At 35.7% G+C, this 17,192-nt stretch overlaps 1 protein-coding gene across 13 annotated transcripts in view; it reads left to right on the top strand.

Moving 5' to 3' along the window:
• SOX5 (SRY-box transcription factor 5) overlaps positions 1-17,192 on the top strand; it is a 1,013,639-nt gene that overhangs the window by 865,746 nt on the left and 130,701 nt on the right. For 10 of the 13 annotated variants that reach the window (XM_049627167.1, XM_049627170.1, XM_049627165.1 and 7 more), the window contains one exon: positions 14,630-14,753. In XM_049627167.1, the coding sequence (XP_049483124.1) occupies positions 14,630-14,753 (124 nt within the window). The remainder of the gene's footprint in view (positions 1-14,629; positions 14,754-17,192) is intronic. The other 3 variants (XM_049627173.1, XM_049627164.1, XM_049627174.1) reach the window with 1 other exon arrangement.

Genomic DNA, 17,192 nt, shown 5'->3' with positions numbered 1-17,192 from the left:
CATTTTAAGCATTGTTTTTATTCTTCATCTGATACTTGACTGCTTTTGGATGTCTAAATATGTTGCTTCTTGATTCTGCTCTTATACATGCTAGATTCTTCTTTATGTATTTGTTAAATTTTTTTTAGTGACTTTATGTTTGGCTGAACTTAATCTGTGGGAAATCATCGTATCTAAATTGGTGATACTGGTCTACTGTACTGGGTTGTTCTGCTAGGTTCCAGGAGGCAATATAAACCAGAGACCACTTATTTTTAATTTTGTAGTTTGGGGCTTCACTGACCATATAGGAAGTTTTGATTTCAATTGCAGACCCAAGTTAGGTAAAGCCTGTAGTTGAATAATGGAAGTACAAGTATTATGACTAGGTTTTTATGGTAGTAGAATGTAAAGTCAATGAGATCAGGGATTTTAGTCTGTTGGGGTTTTTTACTATAGTATTTTAAGTACCTGGGAAAATGTCTTGTACATTGTAGGCCCTCAATAAATATTTGTCGAAGAATCATCATCACCATCATTATTCTCATCAGTGGTTTTCTACCAGAGGTATTGTAGAAACATTCCAGTATGCCTGCTTTAATTGCAATATTTCTTTTAAACTTATCTTTCAGTAATGGTATATCCCTCCTTTTTCCTGTGTTAGTACAGGAATCTGAAGGTTAGCTTTTTAGGGACCCAAGGTTTCATCCTGGGTTCTAGTTGCTATTACCTACATTTGCCACCAGTGCAACCCTCATTCTACCCACCTACTCTCAACTTACTAGTCCTCATTTTCTTTTTCAACTTCCCTGGAGGCTCAATCAAAAAAATATGTTGATTATTATGTAACCAGGATCTATGTGTATTATAGCAGCAGAGTTTTCTAAGATATTTGATATTTAATACTGTTTCCATTATACTTTTAAAATCATGTGTTCAAATAACTGTTTTCAAGTCATGTGATTCAAAGTATTTGTGATTTAAAAATTTTTCATGTAAGTTATAATGTATTTTGTTATGGTAAGATTTATTTATAAGTATATCCTTTATTTGAGTGGCTGTAAAGTGTGATGGTGAAAAACCTGAATTCTAGCTCTTTCACTTACAGTCTGTCTTATTTGAGGCATGCCTCAGTTTCTTCCCTTGTAAAATGGAGGTGATGGAAGGATCTATTTCATTGGGTTTTGGTGAGTTTGGATGAGTGAAAGTAGAATTGTGCAAAAGTCAACATGGAAAAAAAGGATCATGAGAGAAGTTTAGGGAAACAGAATAGATGTTAACATTAACAATCATCTATCAAATACTTTTGGTAAAGGGCAGGCAGATGGAAAAAAATCATGCATTCAGTCCACGTTCTCTTTTCATCTAACAAAACACCCATATAAAGCTAGAATTGTCACAATTTTGATGACATACAGAACATTTCTAATAGTAAAAGCAGTTTATAGATTTAGCAAAATATCAATGGTATTGCATAATTCACCTTTATTTAACTATTGTCATTATATGTGGGCAAGTTATAGTGCTTTTTGCTGTACAGGATCAAGTAAATTTAGCAAAGTAGGGAAATTAGCTATCCTGACATAGATTGTTGCAGGTAGTGTACAGTTCCCTACTGAATGTACCGACAGTGGAATAATTTATAATATTCCTTCTCCACCAGATTTAAAAACTTTTGATTATATAAATGACACTGTGTTCAATGGGTTGTCCAATTACAAAAATATTTCACATTTTCAGCTTAAGAAACATCTAACATGCCCTTTCTGGGAATTTCACACGTTTTATTTTCAGTGACAAATGTTCTAGTGAGTGGCTTACTGCTAGAATGTCTTCAACTATAGTCAAGTGAGAAGCATCTGAGTACCAAGTTCCAACTGAGATTATGAGGCAGTATCCATTGTTATTCAAAGAGCATGGATTTTTCACATTCTAAGCAATAGAACTACACATTAACCTGCCGCTAATATGGTTGCATTTGGGGGCGATGTTTGAAGTGTTATTTTTGGTTTTGCTTGCAGGAATACTTGATGTTAAGGGCTTCTTCCCACAGATACAACATTTTTCATTGCTGCTTCAGTATACACTTTGCATGCTACAAATAAACAAATCCCCATACACTAGCCCTTCACATCAATCTAGCACCTGCTTGCTAAAATATTGAAATTACACACTGGGAAAAGTCTGAATAAAAGAAACGTAAACAGTATAATCACAGTTATTTTCTTAAACAAAATAAAATTAATACGTAGTTTAAGGATACATCTATGTACTTGAATTTTTAGTCAAAAATTTAAAAAACTCTTTTTTAGCATATACGAGTTCATGCCTACAAATTAAACTCTATTCTTCATGTGTTTCCATTACCTTTTAGTCACATTACTTTATGTATTGATATGTGGATAAGAGCAAACAATTCAACTGTGTTCAGTGACACACAATGTATTCATTTGAACTGACTTCCTAGTCTTGTAAAATATGTATTCATTCCATATGAGTAATAAAAAATTACAGTTTTATCATAAATAACATCTAACTGTAGTTCTTATGGTATTTCACTACCGACACATCAGACTTCTTTCTCTCTTCTCCCAAGGAACAATGAAGTGCACAAAACCTAACTTAGCATAATCGATACTAAAACTAAGCTCTGAGGAAGGTCATGAATTGGGGTAAAAAGTGGCAACAGTTATATGCCATGTTTTGGGACATTACTTTGGGGAAGAATGTTAAATCCTGAATGAAAATGAAATAAAGCCTAAAATCCATTGTATAAAAGGAAATGTTTTACTAAACCGTTCCTCTTACAAGACACTGAGACTAAGACATGAGTAGCCTTATCTAATAGTAATTGTCTTTTTTTTTTTCTTTTTCAGAGAGAGAGAGAGAGAGGGAGAGGGAAAGCTGGGGAGAAGGGTGGAAGGAGGGAGAGAGAGAATCTTAGGCAGGCTCCACAACCAGGGTGGAGCCTGACTCAGGGCTGTATTCCACCACCCTGGGATCATGTCCTGAGCCTAAATCAAGAGTCCAGCACTCAACCAATTGAGCCACACAGGCGCCCCTGTAATTGTCTTTTAAAATAATTAGTGCAATTGACATAAATTGAGCAGGTACTATATGCTGGGCAGTAATTTGGATCCTGTGGATACCAATATGAATTTGCTATGTCCTGCCCTTAAGGCAGTTTGCTCATGGAGACAGACACAAGTAATTTCAATCTAGTGGAATCCCTATATGGAGTACAGAGAGAAGAATGAAACAGTTTGTTTTACACAGCCTGCACACTTCTACCTCAGGCTTCTAACATCTCCTCTTCCATTTGCCTGGAACACTTTCCCCCAGGTTACTGAGAGGTTTATTGTATCCTTTCTTCCAGATCTTTATGGCACCATATCATTGATGCCATATTTAAACTTGCAGCCTCCATCCCGACATTTCTTTTCCTCTTTCTTTAATTTTTCTGTAGTGTTTGTCTGTCTTACTCATTATAATATTCCTAGAACCGATAGTAATACCTAGCACAAGTGGGCACTCAACCCATGAATGAATATATTTTGCTTGGGAGTTTGGGTAGTCTTTACAAAGGCAGTGACACTTAAGTTAGGTTTTGAGGAAAAAGTAGTTCTTGAGTAGAAATAAGATGAAGTTTTCAGCTTCACCTCCTGGTCTCTAACTTGAAAACAAGTCAAAGAATAAAAGATCTCTTGTCCAGAAATAATCATAAATATAATGAGTGAAGTGTAAATTAATACAAGCAAGAAATAGAAAATGTTAAAAGCGTTCATAATCCAATGCTCATTGCATAGAATAAATACTAGTGGTATAGGATATTTCAGCAAGAAGTAAACTAATAAAGGTCAAATAATTGGTAATGATTTCAGGAAACTTTGAAATAAATGTTAATATTATATATGCTTTTTATGAAAATCAGAGTGAAAAAATTATTTTTTAATGTGTATTTATTTATTTTAGAGAGAGAGAGGTGCAGAGAGAGAGGGAGAGAGAGAGAATCCCAAGCAGGCTCCATGCTGTCAATGCAGAGCTTGATGCAGGGAGCAAACCTGGGAACCATGAGATCATGACCTGAGCCGAAATCAAGAGTTGGATGTTCAACCCACTGAGCCACCCAGGTGCCCCTACATTTTAGTAGATTCTTCAGTCACATATTAAAGATTTTTTTCCTATTTTCTACCAAAATAGGCTACAAAGAGTCATAATTTAAGATCTTTAAGATCTTTAGGATAGCAATTCCTGTATTAAATATTCTTCTGTGATATGCCAGGCTCTGTAATATTCTATTACATCTCTGTTTTTTTCTGATTAATTTTCAGATCATTAAAGTAGTATGTATACACATTGAAAATTTTAAAAACACTGTGGACAGAAAACATAACACAAAATAAAATGTAAAATAAACATGAAAATCAAAGTCAAAATGCCATCCTTGTGGTAAAAATGTCTTAAAACATAATAGAATTTTATCCTTGCAAGATAATTTAAATGTGATCCATTTTTATGCTGAGCACATAATATGGGAATTTTGACAATGTTTCTATACTCTTTTTAAATAAATCAGTATTTTTATTTCAGAAGATTATTACGTTTTTGTTTTATAGTTAAGTAGACTCAAAAATAAGTTCTAGGCTTATTGTTTGGTTAAGTATATGATCATGGGTAAATCTCCAAATTATTTGTTTGCCTTTCCAATTTCCTTATTTTCTTTTTAATTTTTCTTTAACGTATATTTATTTTTGAGAGAGAGAGACAGAATGCAAGCAGGGGAGGGGCAGAGGGAGAGGGAGACACCTACAGGTTCTGAGCTGTCAGCCCAGAGCCCCATGCCGGACTCGAACTCATGAACTATGAGATCATGACCTTAGCTGAAGTCGGCTGCTTAACTGACTAAGCCACCCAGGTGCCCTATTTCCAATTTCCTTATTAATAAAATTGAAATAACAACACCTGACCTGCTGATCTCCAAGAGGCAGGATAAAGTATAATTGGACTAATTTATTTCAAAGGACTTTATAAAAATACAAAATAATAATATAAAAATAAAAAATAATCATACGTGATTCTGACACAAGATATGATTATTTCAAAGCACATTTAATCCTGCTTCAGATAGTAGTGACATTGTATATTTTTTGATGTGGTCTTTTAAATTTGTTTATTTATTTATTTTTTTAATTGAGGTACAGTTCACATGCAATAGTGAAATGGAATGGAATGGACCCTTTCTTTAAAGCATACAATTCAGTTGTTTTAGTATAGTCATGGTGTTTTGTAACCGTCCTCACTGTCTAATTCCGGAACATTATCATGACTCCAAAAAGAAACCCTGTATGCGTTAGCAGTCATTTCCAATTTAACCCTCCCCACAAAGTGATAATATTTTGAGTGATAATATTTTGAGATAATATTTTAAACAACTTATGTTGAACTAAGATTTATGTTGCATGAGAAAAAAATCACTAATAATCTATTGTAGGCCATTGAGCAAAACATCATAAATCAGAAATCAATAAATAGTGAATTTTATTAAATTTTCTAATGATGGTGTCCTGAGAAATATAATTGAAAAATATATTATATTACATGTTGGCCTTTATATTTTATGTTGTCTTTCATTTGCATGTAAATGACAATTGACAGAGTAATGCATGATATAAAATAAGATTGTATTAGTATTGGCAAAGCCTGATTCTGTTCATGCTAACAGAGAACATGCATACTCATATGAACTAGGCTGTTTTGTTGTCAGGAACCATGATAAGTAATATAAATAGTCACACGCATTGGAGGGAACAAATAGCATTGCATTATAAAGAAAGACTTTGCTTTTATCAAGTAACAGCTATCGAGCTACATAAAATATTGCCTTTAAGAAATAGGTGATAACCTAATCCTGAGTAATGCATCATTTGAGATATTTTAATCATTGCCTTTTTAATTCTTTCATTCAGTGCAAAATTGTCCTTGGCAAATTGAATGGCTGTTTTTCCCATACTCCTTCACAATTGCTTTCTTATTTAACACCATATTTTGCCACCCTCAAGTTTCTATGATTATCAACCTTTAAAATAGAGATTTTTCCTTAAGTCAGCAAAGATACTTTGTTTAAGCATGTTTCATATTTATAAGAAATGCCATCATTTTGGTTGATATGAGTTTAATGTATATTAAAATGGTGCTTTATAAGAATGTAATGCCTAAGTGTTGAAAATAAATAAAAGGTGCTATTAGACAAGAAAACTACTTAGTTGAAACCTGCGCAGTAGTAAAAATGAAATTTTATTGCTTTAAAGTGACAGAGGTCTTAATTCTACATCATTTGAAAGTGGTTGTATGCTAGTAACAATGCCAACAATGAGAACATCATGCAAAAGTAAAAATGCAATAGTGAAATGAGCCATTGAAAGGAAGAGTCAGTGACCATATAATATTTCAGTTTCTATTATATCTAGTAGCAATCTGGTTAAAAAGAAATGACAGTTGCCCTGAAGGAAATAAAGTGGAGGTATTATTGTAGTAGTAGTTTGGAAAGAAAATTGCACCGTGTCTTGACTGGATTATTTCTCTATCCTTGTAAACTATCTCTACCTCTCTGTGGTGCTGCCTCTTGCCTTCTTTATACAAATTGAGTTTGTATCATCTAAACTCATAGGGCCCAGGGGCCCTTTGGTGACAGAGAGGAGGAGGAAAGGGGGAATTAGAAAAAGAAAATGTGACAGGCAGTTTTGAAAAGAAAAGCAATTTTCCTTGTGGGTCTGTTCCTAAATAGGAGTTCTTCAATGCAATATTTTGCTTCTGCAGAGCAGTCAGTCAGAATCAAGTGCATGCTTGTGCTGTTTTGTGGGGCTTGGCACTGACAGGTTTTATTTAGGAGGGGTGGGAATCCAGGGGGACTGGATGTGGGGAAGTTAGTAGTTTGGCTATATCAGCCCTGGAGGCAGAGTTAGCACTTGCGATGGGACAAAAGTATTTGTAGTCATCAGATAACTTTGCAGTCAGCTTCAATAGCATCACTCTGGGTTTTTTTCCTACTTTTTTTTTTTTTAATTTTGGCAGCCAAGCTCTTAGTAGAACCATCTGTCTTTCTATTAGTATTTTTGAGGCCTGTTTTGAAGCCACTTTGCTTGGCAAAGTCACTTTCATCCTTGGAAACGATTTTTAAAAAAAGTTCTGTGGCTTTTTGCCGAAGAAGAGTACTATGTAAAAAAATCCACATGGCTGTTCATTTTTGTTCTAAAAGAATATGGCTACTTTGTCTTTGTCTTAAATCACATGAAATTAGAGGTGATACAACTCCAGTGTGGCTATTGGGAAGTGAGAGGCAGGCGTAGCAATTTTAGCAGTGTTTTTATGTCTCTGTAGCTCTCAGTGAGATTTTCTTTAGTTTTCCTAGTAGATTAATTGGAAGATAAAATTGACTCCTTTACTCTTAATTTTAGTGTAGTTTTTTCTTTCCTAAAAACCATTGCATTGGATAGGATAAACTGACAAATCTACTTTCTCTTATATGAAAAGAAAAATCACAAACTGTTAGTGGTCATTGAAGATCCCATGCCTCTTCTTGCTAATGGTAGAAAGTCAGCTTTGTGATCCTGGTTACTCCAGTTTGGGTAATTATATCCTGCCTACCTAAACCCCTCTTGTAATCTCATTTGGATATTATATTCTTCATTTTCTCAAGAACTACTGTGTACTATCACTGTGTGCTTCTAAACAGCTGCTGTGTTCTCCCCTGAAGATGGCTGAATTTCATCTGTAGGTGAACTGATCCCTAAAGATGATGTGTGCTTGAACACAACAGTACTCATCTGACTGAACTCCTGAGGAACATTTGAAAGTTTTAGATTTTACATTTTATTTGTACTTGTGATAACTTAAATCATACAGCTGCCTTTCATTATAACATCTGTGTATGTAGTTTAAGCAAATGTACCATCGTAACCTAACTTCCTCTTGTTTGAGCTCTCACACAAATTGCTCCTTGATACTGATGTGGAGTCCCTCTAGTTATTTGATTTCTGTATTTTTCCAGTCTAGTAAGCCCTTCCAGGCCTCTCTCCTGGGGTAGAGCCCAGGGCCCATTGTCATTCAAAAGCAACTTTGGTTTCCTCTTAATGTCCTTGCTGAATTTCCCACAATCTCCTTCTCTTCCCCAACCTGAATGCTGGAATTCACCTTCTCTGCTCCTCAACCACTGTGACAGGAACTCTGAGAAAAATCACAGGAAAGGGAAGACTCACAGAATGTATATATATTCTCATATACCCACATGTATATAGCATCCCCCCCATCATTAATACCCCCCTTTTTTCTGAATATTTCTTGGCTTTTTCTCCTCATTTCTAACCCTCCTATAACTAATCAAGCCCTCATAATCTATTGCCAGGTTGACTCAATTAGCTTCCTGTCTGGTCTCTATGCTTGGTCTTTTAAATCTCTTCTCCATATGCCCATCAGAGTATTCTACCTAACCTACTCAAAATCCCTTGGTTGTTCCCCACAGCCTCATGGGGAATTTCATGCTTCTTACCCTGACACACAGACTCATTTAGACAGACCTTCTCACCACTGGTTTCCTCTTACTTTTTCGTTATCCCAGACTGCCCAGATGGTGTCCCCTTCACATGATGCTTTTCCTTATCCCTGTTTCTTTCCTCATGTCTGCTCCTTTGCTTAGAATTCTTTTCCCACCCTCCCGTCTTTTTGCCTAGCTGATTCCTACCTGCCTGTTCAGCCCCTGTACCTGGTATACCTATCCCCATGAGGCTTGCCTTGTTTTCTCCTGGCTACATTAGGAGTCTCTCATCTGCTTCCATAGTCTCCTACACAGGTTTCTGTTACTGAATTAATGGCAGTGGATTATAGTTACCTATATACCTATTTGCCTGACCAGACTCAGAGCTCCTAGAAGGTAGGTGTTATGTGTGAACTCATCTTAGTATCCCTCGTTACAAAAAAGTGCACGTTCTGCTTAGTGAAATTATTGATTGAGTGAATAAACTAATAAACAGAGGCATGTGACTGAAAGCTAAAGGAATAATCTTAAGTACCTACTTGATGTATTAGTTTCAGGGAGTCACTAAAGGGTTTTGCAATAGAACATTTACATAAAATATAAAATATTTAACTATGGATAATTGATACGTACTAACTTGTTTTTTTTACAAGTATCCTAATGTGACTGGCTTGTGTTGGATTCTTAAGATTTTAGAGGGCAAGTTTACACTATGTGGTAGAGTGATAAATGATGTTGAAACATAATACACCATCTTAAAGGAAGTAGCCTCTTAAATTTATTGTGGGTTATTCTAACTAAGGAGTAACATGCCACCTATTAAAAGGACTAAAATTTTGTGACAAAAGAATTTTATTGAAACTTAATTATTAATGTCACACATTTTAAACCTTAATTAGAAGCTTAAAAGGAATTTCACGCATTAATTGAAAGAAAATAAATGAAGTTAATAGTGAATAGGATTTGGAAGTACTCAAAACTTCAAGTATGTAAGTGTGAATTACTAACCATATAAGAAACTAGTTTTAGAATTTATCCAGACATCATTATGCTATTTTGGTGTGATCTGTCTGTTACTCCCAAAGGGTGACTAAATTTCAGCAGAAGTGAACTGAAAATTAGTTAAGATACAGCAGTACTACAATTGATGCTCATTATTTTCACTAGTTGAGTTTTATAAAGTTGCCATGAACACTGAATTAGCAGGTACCAAACAGTTGCTCCTGGGAAAAATACAGATGTAGGTTCCTAAATGCCTTTTGTCACACCGTTTTTATCACCTGATCAACATATAACTTTGTTTTATGTGTGTTTCATTTTAAAGACACCTTATTAATATTTATTATTGATTTTATGTGCATTTGAAATGGTGAAATCACCAACAAAATGTCTTACTAGTATGCGCATGTCTGTGAGTGACTGCAAAAGCACTGGTACCAGTAAATTTGGGGAGGGGGTAAGGAGTAAATTTCCGACTGGCAGATTTGCACATACAGATTCTACAAATAGTGATCAACTGTATTTTGAGATGCCTTTGTAGTTGCATATGTGGATTAGCCACACTTTTTTTTTTAATATATGAAATTTATTGTCAAATTGGTTTCCATACAACACCCAGTGCTCATCCCAAAAGGTGCCCTCCTCAATACCCATCACACACCCTCCCCTCCCTCCCACCCCCCATCAACCCTCAGTTTGTTCTCAGTTTTTAACAGTCTCTTATGTTTTTAGCCACACATTTTGATATTTATTTAGTGTTTATTCTGAGTTTTAGTACAATGCTCTATAATCTGTTGTATGATAATCTAAAGAAAACCCATCATTGGGACAATGAACTTCGTCTTATTCACCACTATTGTTCCTTTCTTTCCCTTGTAGTTTCAACTTCCCCTCCAACTTCTCTTATTGTGCAGGAAACGAGTACTAGATTAAGAGTTAAGACATATAGTTCCAGTATTAACTTTGCTCTTACTTTGAGGTGGGAACTTGGACAATTTATATGGCCAAGGCAGTATTTTCTTCCCATTCAGCAGAATGATTGTGTTGTGCCAATCTCTAGGATCTTTGTCAACCCTAAAACTCTGTTATTCTATATATGCAGATCTTGGAAAATTTAGGTTCTAAAACAAATCATAACACTAAATAAAAATGCATTTCCATAATTATACTAAGATAAAAGGCTTAGACTACATAGGTATTTAAAAGCACAGGAATATGTTACAATGTATTCTTTCAAATACTCAAATTTTAGGGTGCCTGGTGCAGTCAGTTAAGTGTCTGACTCTTGATCTCCGCTCAGGTCATGATCTCATGGTTCACGAGTTCAAGCCGCATGGGGCTCTGTGTTGACAGTGCAGATGCTGCTTCAGACTTTCTCTCTCCGTCTCTCTCTGCTCCCTACTCCCCAGTTCATGCTATCTCAAAATAAATAAATAATTTCTTAAAAAATATTTTTAAATAGATGTAGTTTAAAAGATGGGAATATAGGGGTACCTGGGTGGCTCAATTGGTTAAGCATCTGACTCTTGGTTTCGGCTCAGGTCATGATCTCCTGGTTTGTGAGTTCAAGCCCTGCATTGGGCTCTGCTCTGATAGCACAGAGCCTGCTTGGGATCTCTCTCTCCCTCTTTCTCTGTCCCTCCCCAGCTCTCTCTCTCTCTCTCTCTCTCTCTCTCTCTCTCTCTCTCTCGTCTCTCTCTCTTTCTTTCTCTCTCAAAAAATAAACAAATACCTGATACAATTTCTTTTAAAAAGATGGGACTATATAATTTGTTCTTGTTTTTTTATTCATGAATTATCAAATGTAGTAGTTTCAGCTGCTGTGCTAAGCTCTCTAGAGGTACAATAATAAGTAAGTTACAACTTCTTTCCTAAATAAGCTCATAGGTCAAAAGGGAGGCTCAAGTTATACAAGTAACTATTATTCAATACAGTAAGTATTGTATTAGCTTTATGAGGTTAAAAGAAGTAACAGTTCTTTCTCCCTGAAAATTGGCACCACAAGAAAGAAGTGTTTCACAGGCAGACACGTTATGTGGGTCTAAAAAGCTTTTGAAAAATAAGTAGAATTTTGCCAAGAAAAAAAGGAAAAGAGAAATCACTCAAAACAGAGGAGAAAATACTTTAGAGCACACTCAGGCATGGAAAAACACCGAGTATGCAAGGAACTCTTCGTGGTCCTTTGAGGCAAAAGTACAGGATCTGAAGCAGGGCAACATCTCTGGAAAGATAGACCGAGGACAACTTGTGAAGAATCTTGAATACCATGCTGAAGGGTTTGGTTGTGACTCTCTAGGAAAAAGCAAATCATTAAAAGTTTCTCACAAAAGGGACATATAAAAACAGATAAAAGACTCAATTAGAAGGAATTCTATGAGCAATCTGACTTAATGTCTGGTTCTATCCTGTGGGCACCAAAACCTGTAAAAGTCAGGCAGTGTGCCTTTCAACTACTTACATACCTGAGGGTGCTTTGTGACTCAAGGCGAAACATGAAGACAAAAAGATTAGTTGACAGTGACTGAAAGCATTCTATACAACTGTACTTCTCCAATGTGGATGCATGTTGGAAACATCAGGGGAACTTTAAAAATGCTGCTGGCTGGGTCTCACCCCTATTGATTCAAATTCAATTGGCGTGGGAAGAAGTCTAGGCATTGAGAATTTTTCAAAGCTTGCCAGGTGATTCTAATATACATTCAAGTTTGAAAACTGCACTAAAACAAGAATCTATTGTTCCTGCAATTCTAGAAGTTATGTTTCCCCAATTTTAAGCTATCTGAAATTTGGATACTTCCTATAACCCTTCTGTGTGTTTCATTTGGAGTTCCTTTCTTCTTCCCTCTAAAATGCTCTTGTTAAATTTATGTGTACATCGTATAACCAGTGGTGTCTTCGAAAGGAGGAGATGTACTGTGTAAAATATAATAACTTACAAACAATGAAATATAAAATATATACAGCAGCTGGGTCTGTTCGTTTCCTTGCTTGGTATTCTGGTCAGTGCCCTCTTCTTGCACTGAACTAGCCCCCATGCTCCTTTGTCTTCTGATTTCTACCTCTTATTTTGCCCACTTATGCAGTCTCTTAATTTTGAGTCTTTAGTCAATTGTTTTCCATTGGTTTTTACATCAGGTATATCTTTCCTCCAGTATGCTCAAAAGAGCCTGGCTGTAGTGATATAAACCTTTCGCTCTAACCTTAAGACACTGTCTTTTTGTATTCCTGTTTGTTGTCATTCCCTTTTAGTTTCACTCTAGTGGCAGTGATAGGTTTAAAATCTTTTTGGCTAAAAGAAATGCCTTCCAATTTAGAGTCATTGCTGAAAACAGATCTCTCATTCTTATAGTGCTTATTTTTCTCTCCGTCTCTGTCTCTCTTTCCCCCTCCCTCCCACCCTTTTCTCAAACATCCCCCAACCCCACCCCACAGTGCATACACTCACCAGCCAAAATCTCAGGAATAGCTCAGAAGTTTACCGTAAAAGATGAAATAATGGACAAACTGTAGGTGGACTTTTAAAGTGAGAAATGATGAGCACTATGGGAATCATAAGTGCCCCAGGAATGTTCAGTGCCAATGGGAGAAAGAGAAAACAAATCTGAGGGAGTGTTCAGGGTTGCTGTTAGGATTCGCAACTGAATGAATTTGCAGTCTTTTTTGGATATTTGTTTTCTTAGTCTTCTATCATTATCTCCACTGTAATGTAATGGGCATAGGCTCTTGCTTTTCTTGTTTACTCTTGTTTTTCTACTGCCAAGCTCATTTTCTTGTACATGGTAAATGTCAATTAAATATTTTCCAGGGGTGCCTGAGTGGCTCAGTCACTTAAGCATCCAACTTCGGCTCAGGTCATGATCTCATGGCTGGCTCCTGAGTTCGAGCCCTGCGTTGGGCTCTGTGCTGACAGTTCAGAGCCTGGAGCCTGCTTCAGATTCTGTGTCTCTCTCTCTCATTCAGACGCATTCCCTGCTCATGCTCTGCCTCTCTCTCTCTCTCTCTCTCTCTCTCTCTCTCATTTCCCAAAATATAAATAAACATCAAAAATTTTTAAATATTTTCCAAATAACTGAATTAATGTGTGGAAGGAGTAGTAAGAGAGAATAAAGCATCAGATACTTGATTTTTAGCATGATCCTAAATTCTTGGTCATATATTTAATAAAAACACCATCTAATAATAATGTTCATCAAGGAGATTTTGCTTAATAATTATTTTGGGGAAATATTTTAGTTATGATAACCACTGTATTAATCAGTAATGTGATATTGCTGCATAAATGACTACATTAGGTTGTATTCCTAGAAATCTCTGCTCCATTCCAAGAAGATAGTTATTCTGTTATGCTGGGTTATTTATTTACTGATGTGAACCCCATATCCTGAGAATGACATCTGCAAATTAAAGTGTATTCCATAGATGGCAACCAAAACACAGACCATGTGGTTTGAAGAGTGGTTCAATTGCTTGTCAAAGGATAGATGAAGACAAAAGAGTGTATGTAACACAGAGCAGGATTCAAGGGACTGATTTTAGACCTAGTCTAACTCTCCCCTTCCACGGCCACGGACAAGTCGGTTCTCTTTTGGCCCCAGTTACCTTTCTATAAACAAAAGGGAAAGTCTTCATAACTCTCTAACCTTCTTCCCCAGCTCTTTTGTTCAAAAAATGTCAATCTTATGTGGACATGGGAATTATATTCAAGTAATAAAAGCTATTTATATGTAAAATGATACCAGTTTAGTTAGTTTTATTTTAGAAGGTAGAATTAGCCATAAACAGGATTTATAGAAGGAGATTTTAGTTCAACCTCAGGGCAATTTTTTAACCATTACATTAATGCAATAAGAAAAAGCCTTATTGTATGAAGTAGTGATGCTTCATGTGGGGATCATGTAGGGAAATTATTCATCAGGTTAGAAAATGAACTTGGTAACACCTTCCAACTAGAGTGTATTCTAATTTTGCTGTCTAAGGCTTGACCTCAGGACCAGTGTTTGAGCAAGCTTGTATGCCAGTATATTGAATCGAATAAATCGTTTTCTTTTGTCATAAAGTAAGGAGGGTGGGAACCATGGAGCACCAAAACTTCGTCTCTTTGATTCGCTCTATCACGTTCAGCAGGTTCAAGGTCAACTGCCGCCATTAATGATTCCCGTGTTCCCTCCTGATCAACGGACACTGGCTGCAGCTGCCCAGCAAGGATTCCTTCTTCCTCCAGGCTTCAGCTATAAGGCTGGATGTAGTAAGTACCATTGATTTTCCATTTGGGAGTGGGTGGAGGGCATGGCTTTAAATTAGGCAATTTAATGTTCCTGCCACACCAAGAAATGACATCACTCATATAGCATTTTTATTTTAAAGAGGAAACACACCAAAAGTGTAGAAAAGGATTTATGTTGTTTTTTAAAAGAACGTAGATTATTTCTACGCTTCTGAAGCCAATATTTGCTCTTAATAATTCAGTTTCATAACTTTCATTTTTCATAATATGAATATAATTTTCAGGTTCAATTTGTTTTTGCAAAGATAAGATAGGAAGATGCTTTTCAATTGCTTTCCATTGCCTTTTAAGATAAACTCATTTCCTAATGTGAATTAGTTGGCCTTTCCTTATCTGTCTCCTGCCTACGTTTACAGCCTAATTTCTCACTAGTCTTCTTTTAGTTCTTAGACCAAACCATACTCTTTCATGACTCTGGACTTACAATTGTGAGTGTTCACTCTCTTTAGTATTCTGGACATCTTTCTTTTTCTTTTGTTTTTTTTAATATGAAACTTATTGTCAAACTGGTTTCCATACAACACCCAGTGCTCATCCCAACAGCTGCTCTCTTCAATGCCCATCACTCACTTTCCCCTCCCTCCTACCCATCATCAACCCTCAGTTTATTCTCAGTTTTTAAGAGTCTCTTATAGTTTGCTTCCCTCCCTTTTTTTTCCCCCTTCCCCTCTCCCATGGTCTTATGTTAAGTTTCTGAGAATATTCTGAACATCTTTCAACTCAGATCAGGGAGAACTTGCCTAACCTAGTTAGATCCCTTTCTCTTAGTTCCTTTGGATCCTGTATATTTTCCCTTTTATTTTAATTTTATGTAAGTTCTATGAGAGCAAGTGCTGGCTCTGTCTTATTCATTGTTATATCTAAACTTTTAGTACAACATTCAATTACTTGTTATGAATGAATGAATGAATCACCACTTGTTACAAACACTACAAGGGCATTTTTGCACTAAGTGAGAAGTTATTCCAAGATAATTGTTTATATTGCTTACTAATTTTAGATGCTGGTGATTTTATGACTTTTTTCTTTTTTTATCAAAACTGAAATTGTATATTGTTAGTTGTGTAAACACTCTAATATTTCACTTTCCAGAATTTAAATAGCCAAAATGCCAACTATAATCTGTTAAATAAAAATCATAACAAATTCCAAAGAGAGAATAGACCACTAAGCAACATATCTCCTGGAACATTATTACCATGGCCAGAAAGAATATAGAGAAGTCAAGCTCATTAAAATATTTTTATTGATAAAAGTAAAACATCATCGGAAACAATTAATGAAATATGATCATCTTTTAGATATTCATGTAGAATATTGTATTGTAAAGCCCAGTATATGTGGGTTCTTTTATATTTTAATAAATTGTCCCATTAACATCTTGCTATGCTTCAGTATTTATTGCATTTGAGAAACTCTATCCAACATTGCTAGAGATCAGATCTAAGCTTCCTGTAAAAATGATGTCTTGGATTTTCACATTTTAACATTTATTCTTAGTCTTTAAACATTTCTCTATATAATATTGAAGAAGTGGGATGCATTTTTTTTTAAATATACAAAGCCATTTGAGAAGAGTAGATTGCAGCTACAGAGTCTAGGTAAAAGTGAACTAAACTCAGGACTATAAAAATTCACACTTGTATGATATTTTTCCCTTTGCAGTTTTGAAACTACTCTTTCACGTCTTTCTCTTGACTTTGGTTTCATGTGTTTTAAGATGGTGTTCTCACTCTGGGTCCTGAGTTTATTCCTTTAATATTATTTTCCACATTATTCTATCTTCATAGATTGATTCATTCAGAAACACCAACATTTTTTTATGATTAAGGACTATATTTATATTCTAAATATTTAAGTTGTAAGAATAATTTAAATTCTAAATATAGGATTTTAAACCCTGTTGCTACACTAAATTCTGAGGTTTGTTTTTTTTTTTTTGACGTTTATTTTATTTTTGGGACAGAGAGAGACAGATCATGAACAGGGGAGGGGCAGAGAGAGAGGGAGACACAGAATCTGAAACAGGCTCCAGGCTCTGAGCCATCAGCTGGAGCCCGACGCGGGGCTCGAACCCACAGACTGCGAGATCGTGACCCGAGCTGAAGTCAGATGCCCAACCGACTGAGCCACCCAGGCGCCCCTAAATTCTGAGTTTTTAATCATAAAATTTTGTTTTGTTTTGTTTCCATTTTCCTAAGGAATTGCTATTCACCTTAAACGCACATTGCCAATGTGTTTTTTGGTAATCTTGGTTATTAAAAAGAAAAAACAAAAGACACTTTTGAAAATCATCAGTTGCCTGAGATTACACCTGCAATATGTATGTATAGACGAGTTCTGTTTTCCAGAAAGGCATTTTTTAAGTAACTGTAGAAATAAGTCCCATCAGCAAATATT

The sequence above is a fragment of the Panthera uncia genome, chromosome B4 (assembly GCF_023721935.1).
Source record: "Panthera uncia isolate 11264 chromosome B4, Puncia_PCG_1.0, whole genome shotgun sequence".
In the NCBI taxonomy this organism is placed as follows: domain Eukaryota; kingdom Metazoa; phylum Chordata; class Mammalia; order Carnivora; family Felidae; genus Panthera; species Panthera uncia.
The sequence above is the reverse complement of the archived record's forward strand: the minus strand, read 5'-3'. Positions and strand labels throughout refer to the sequence as shown.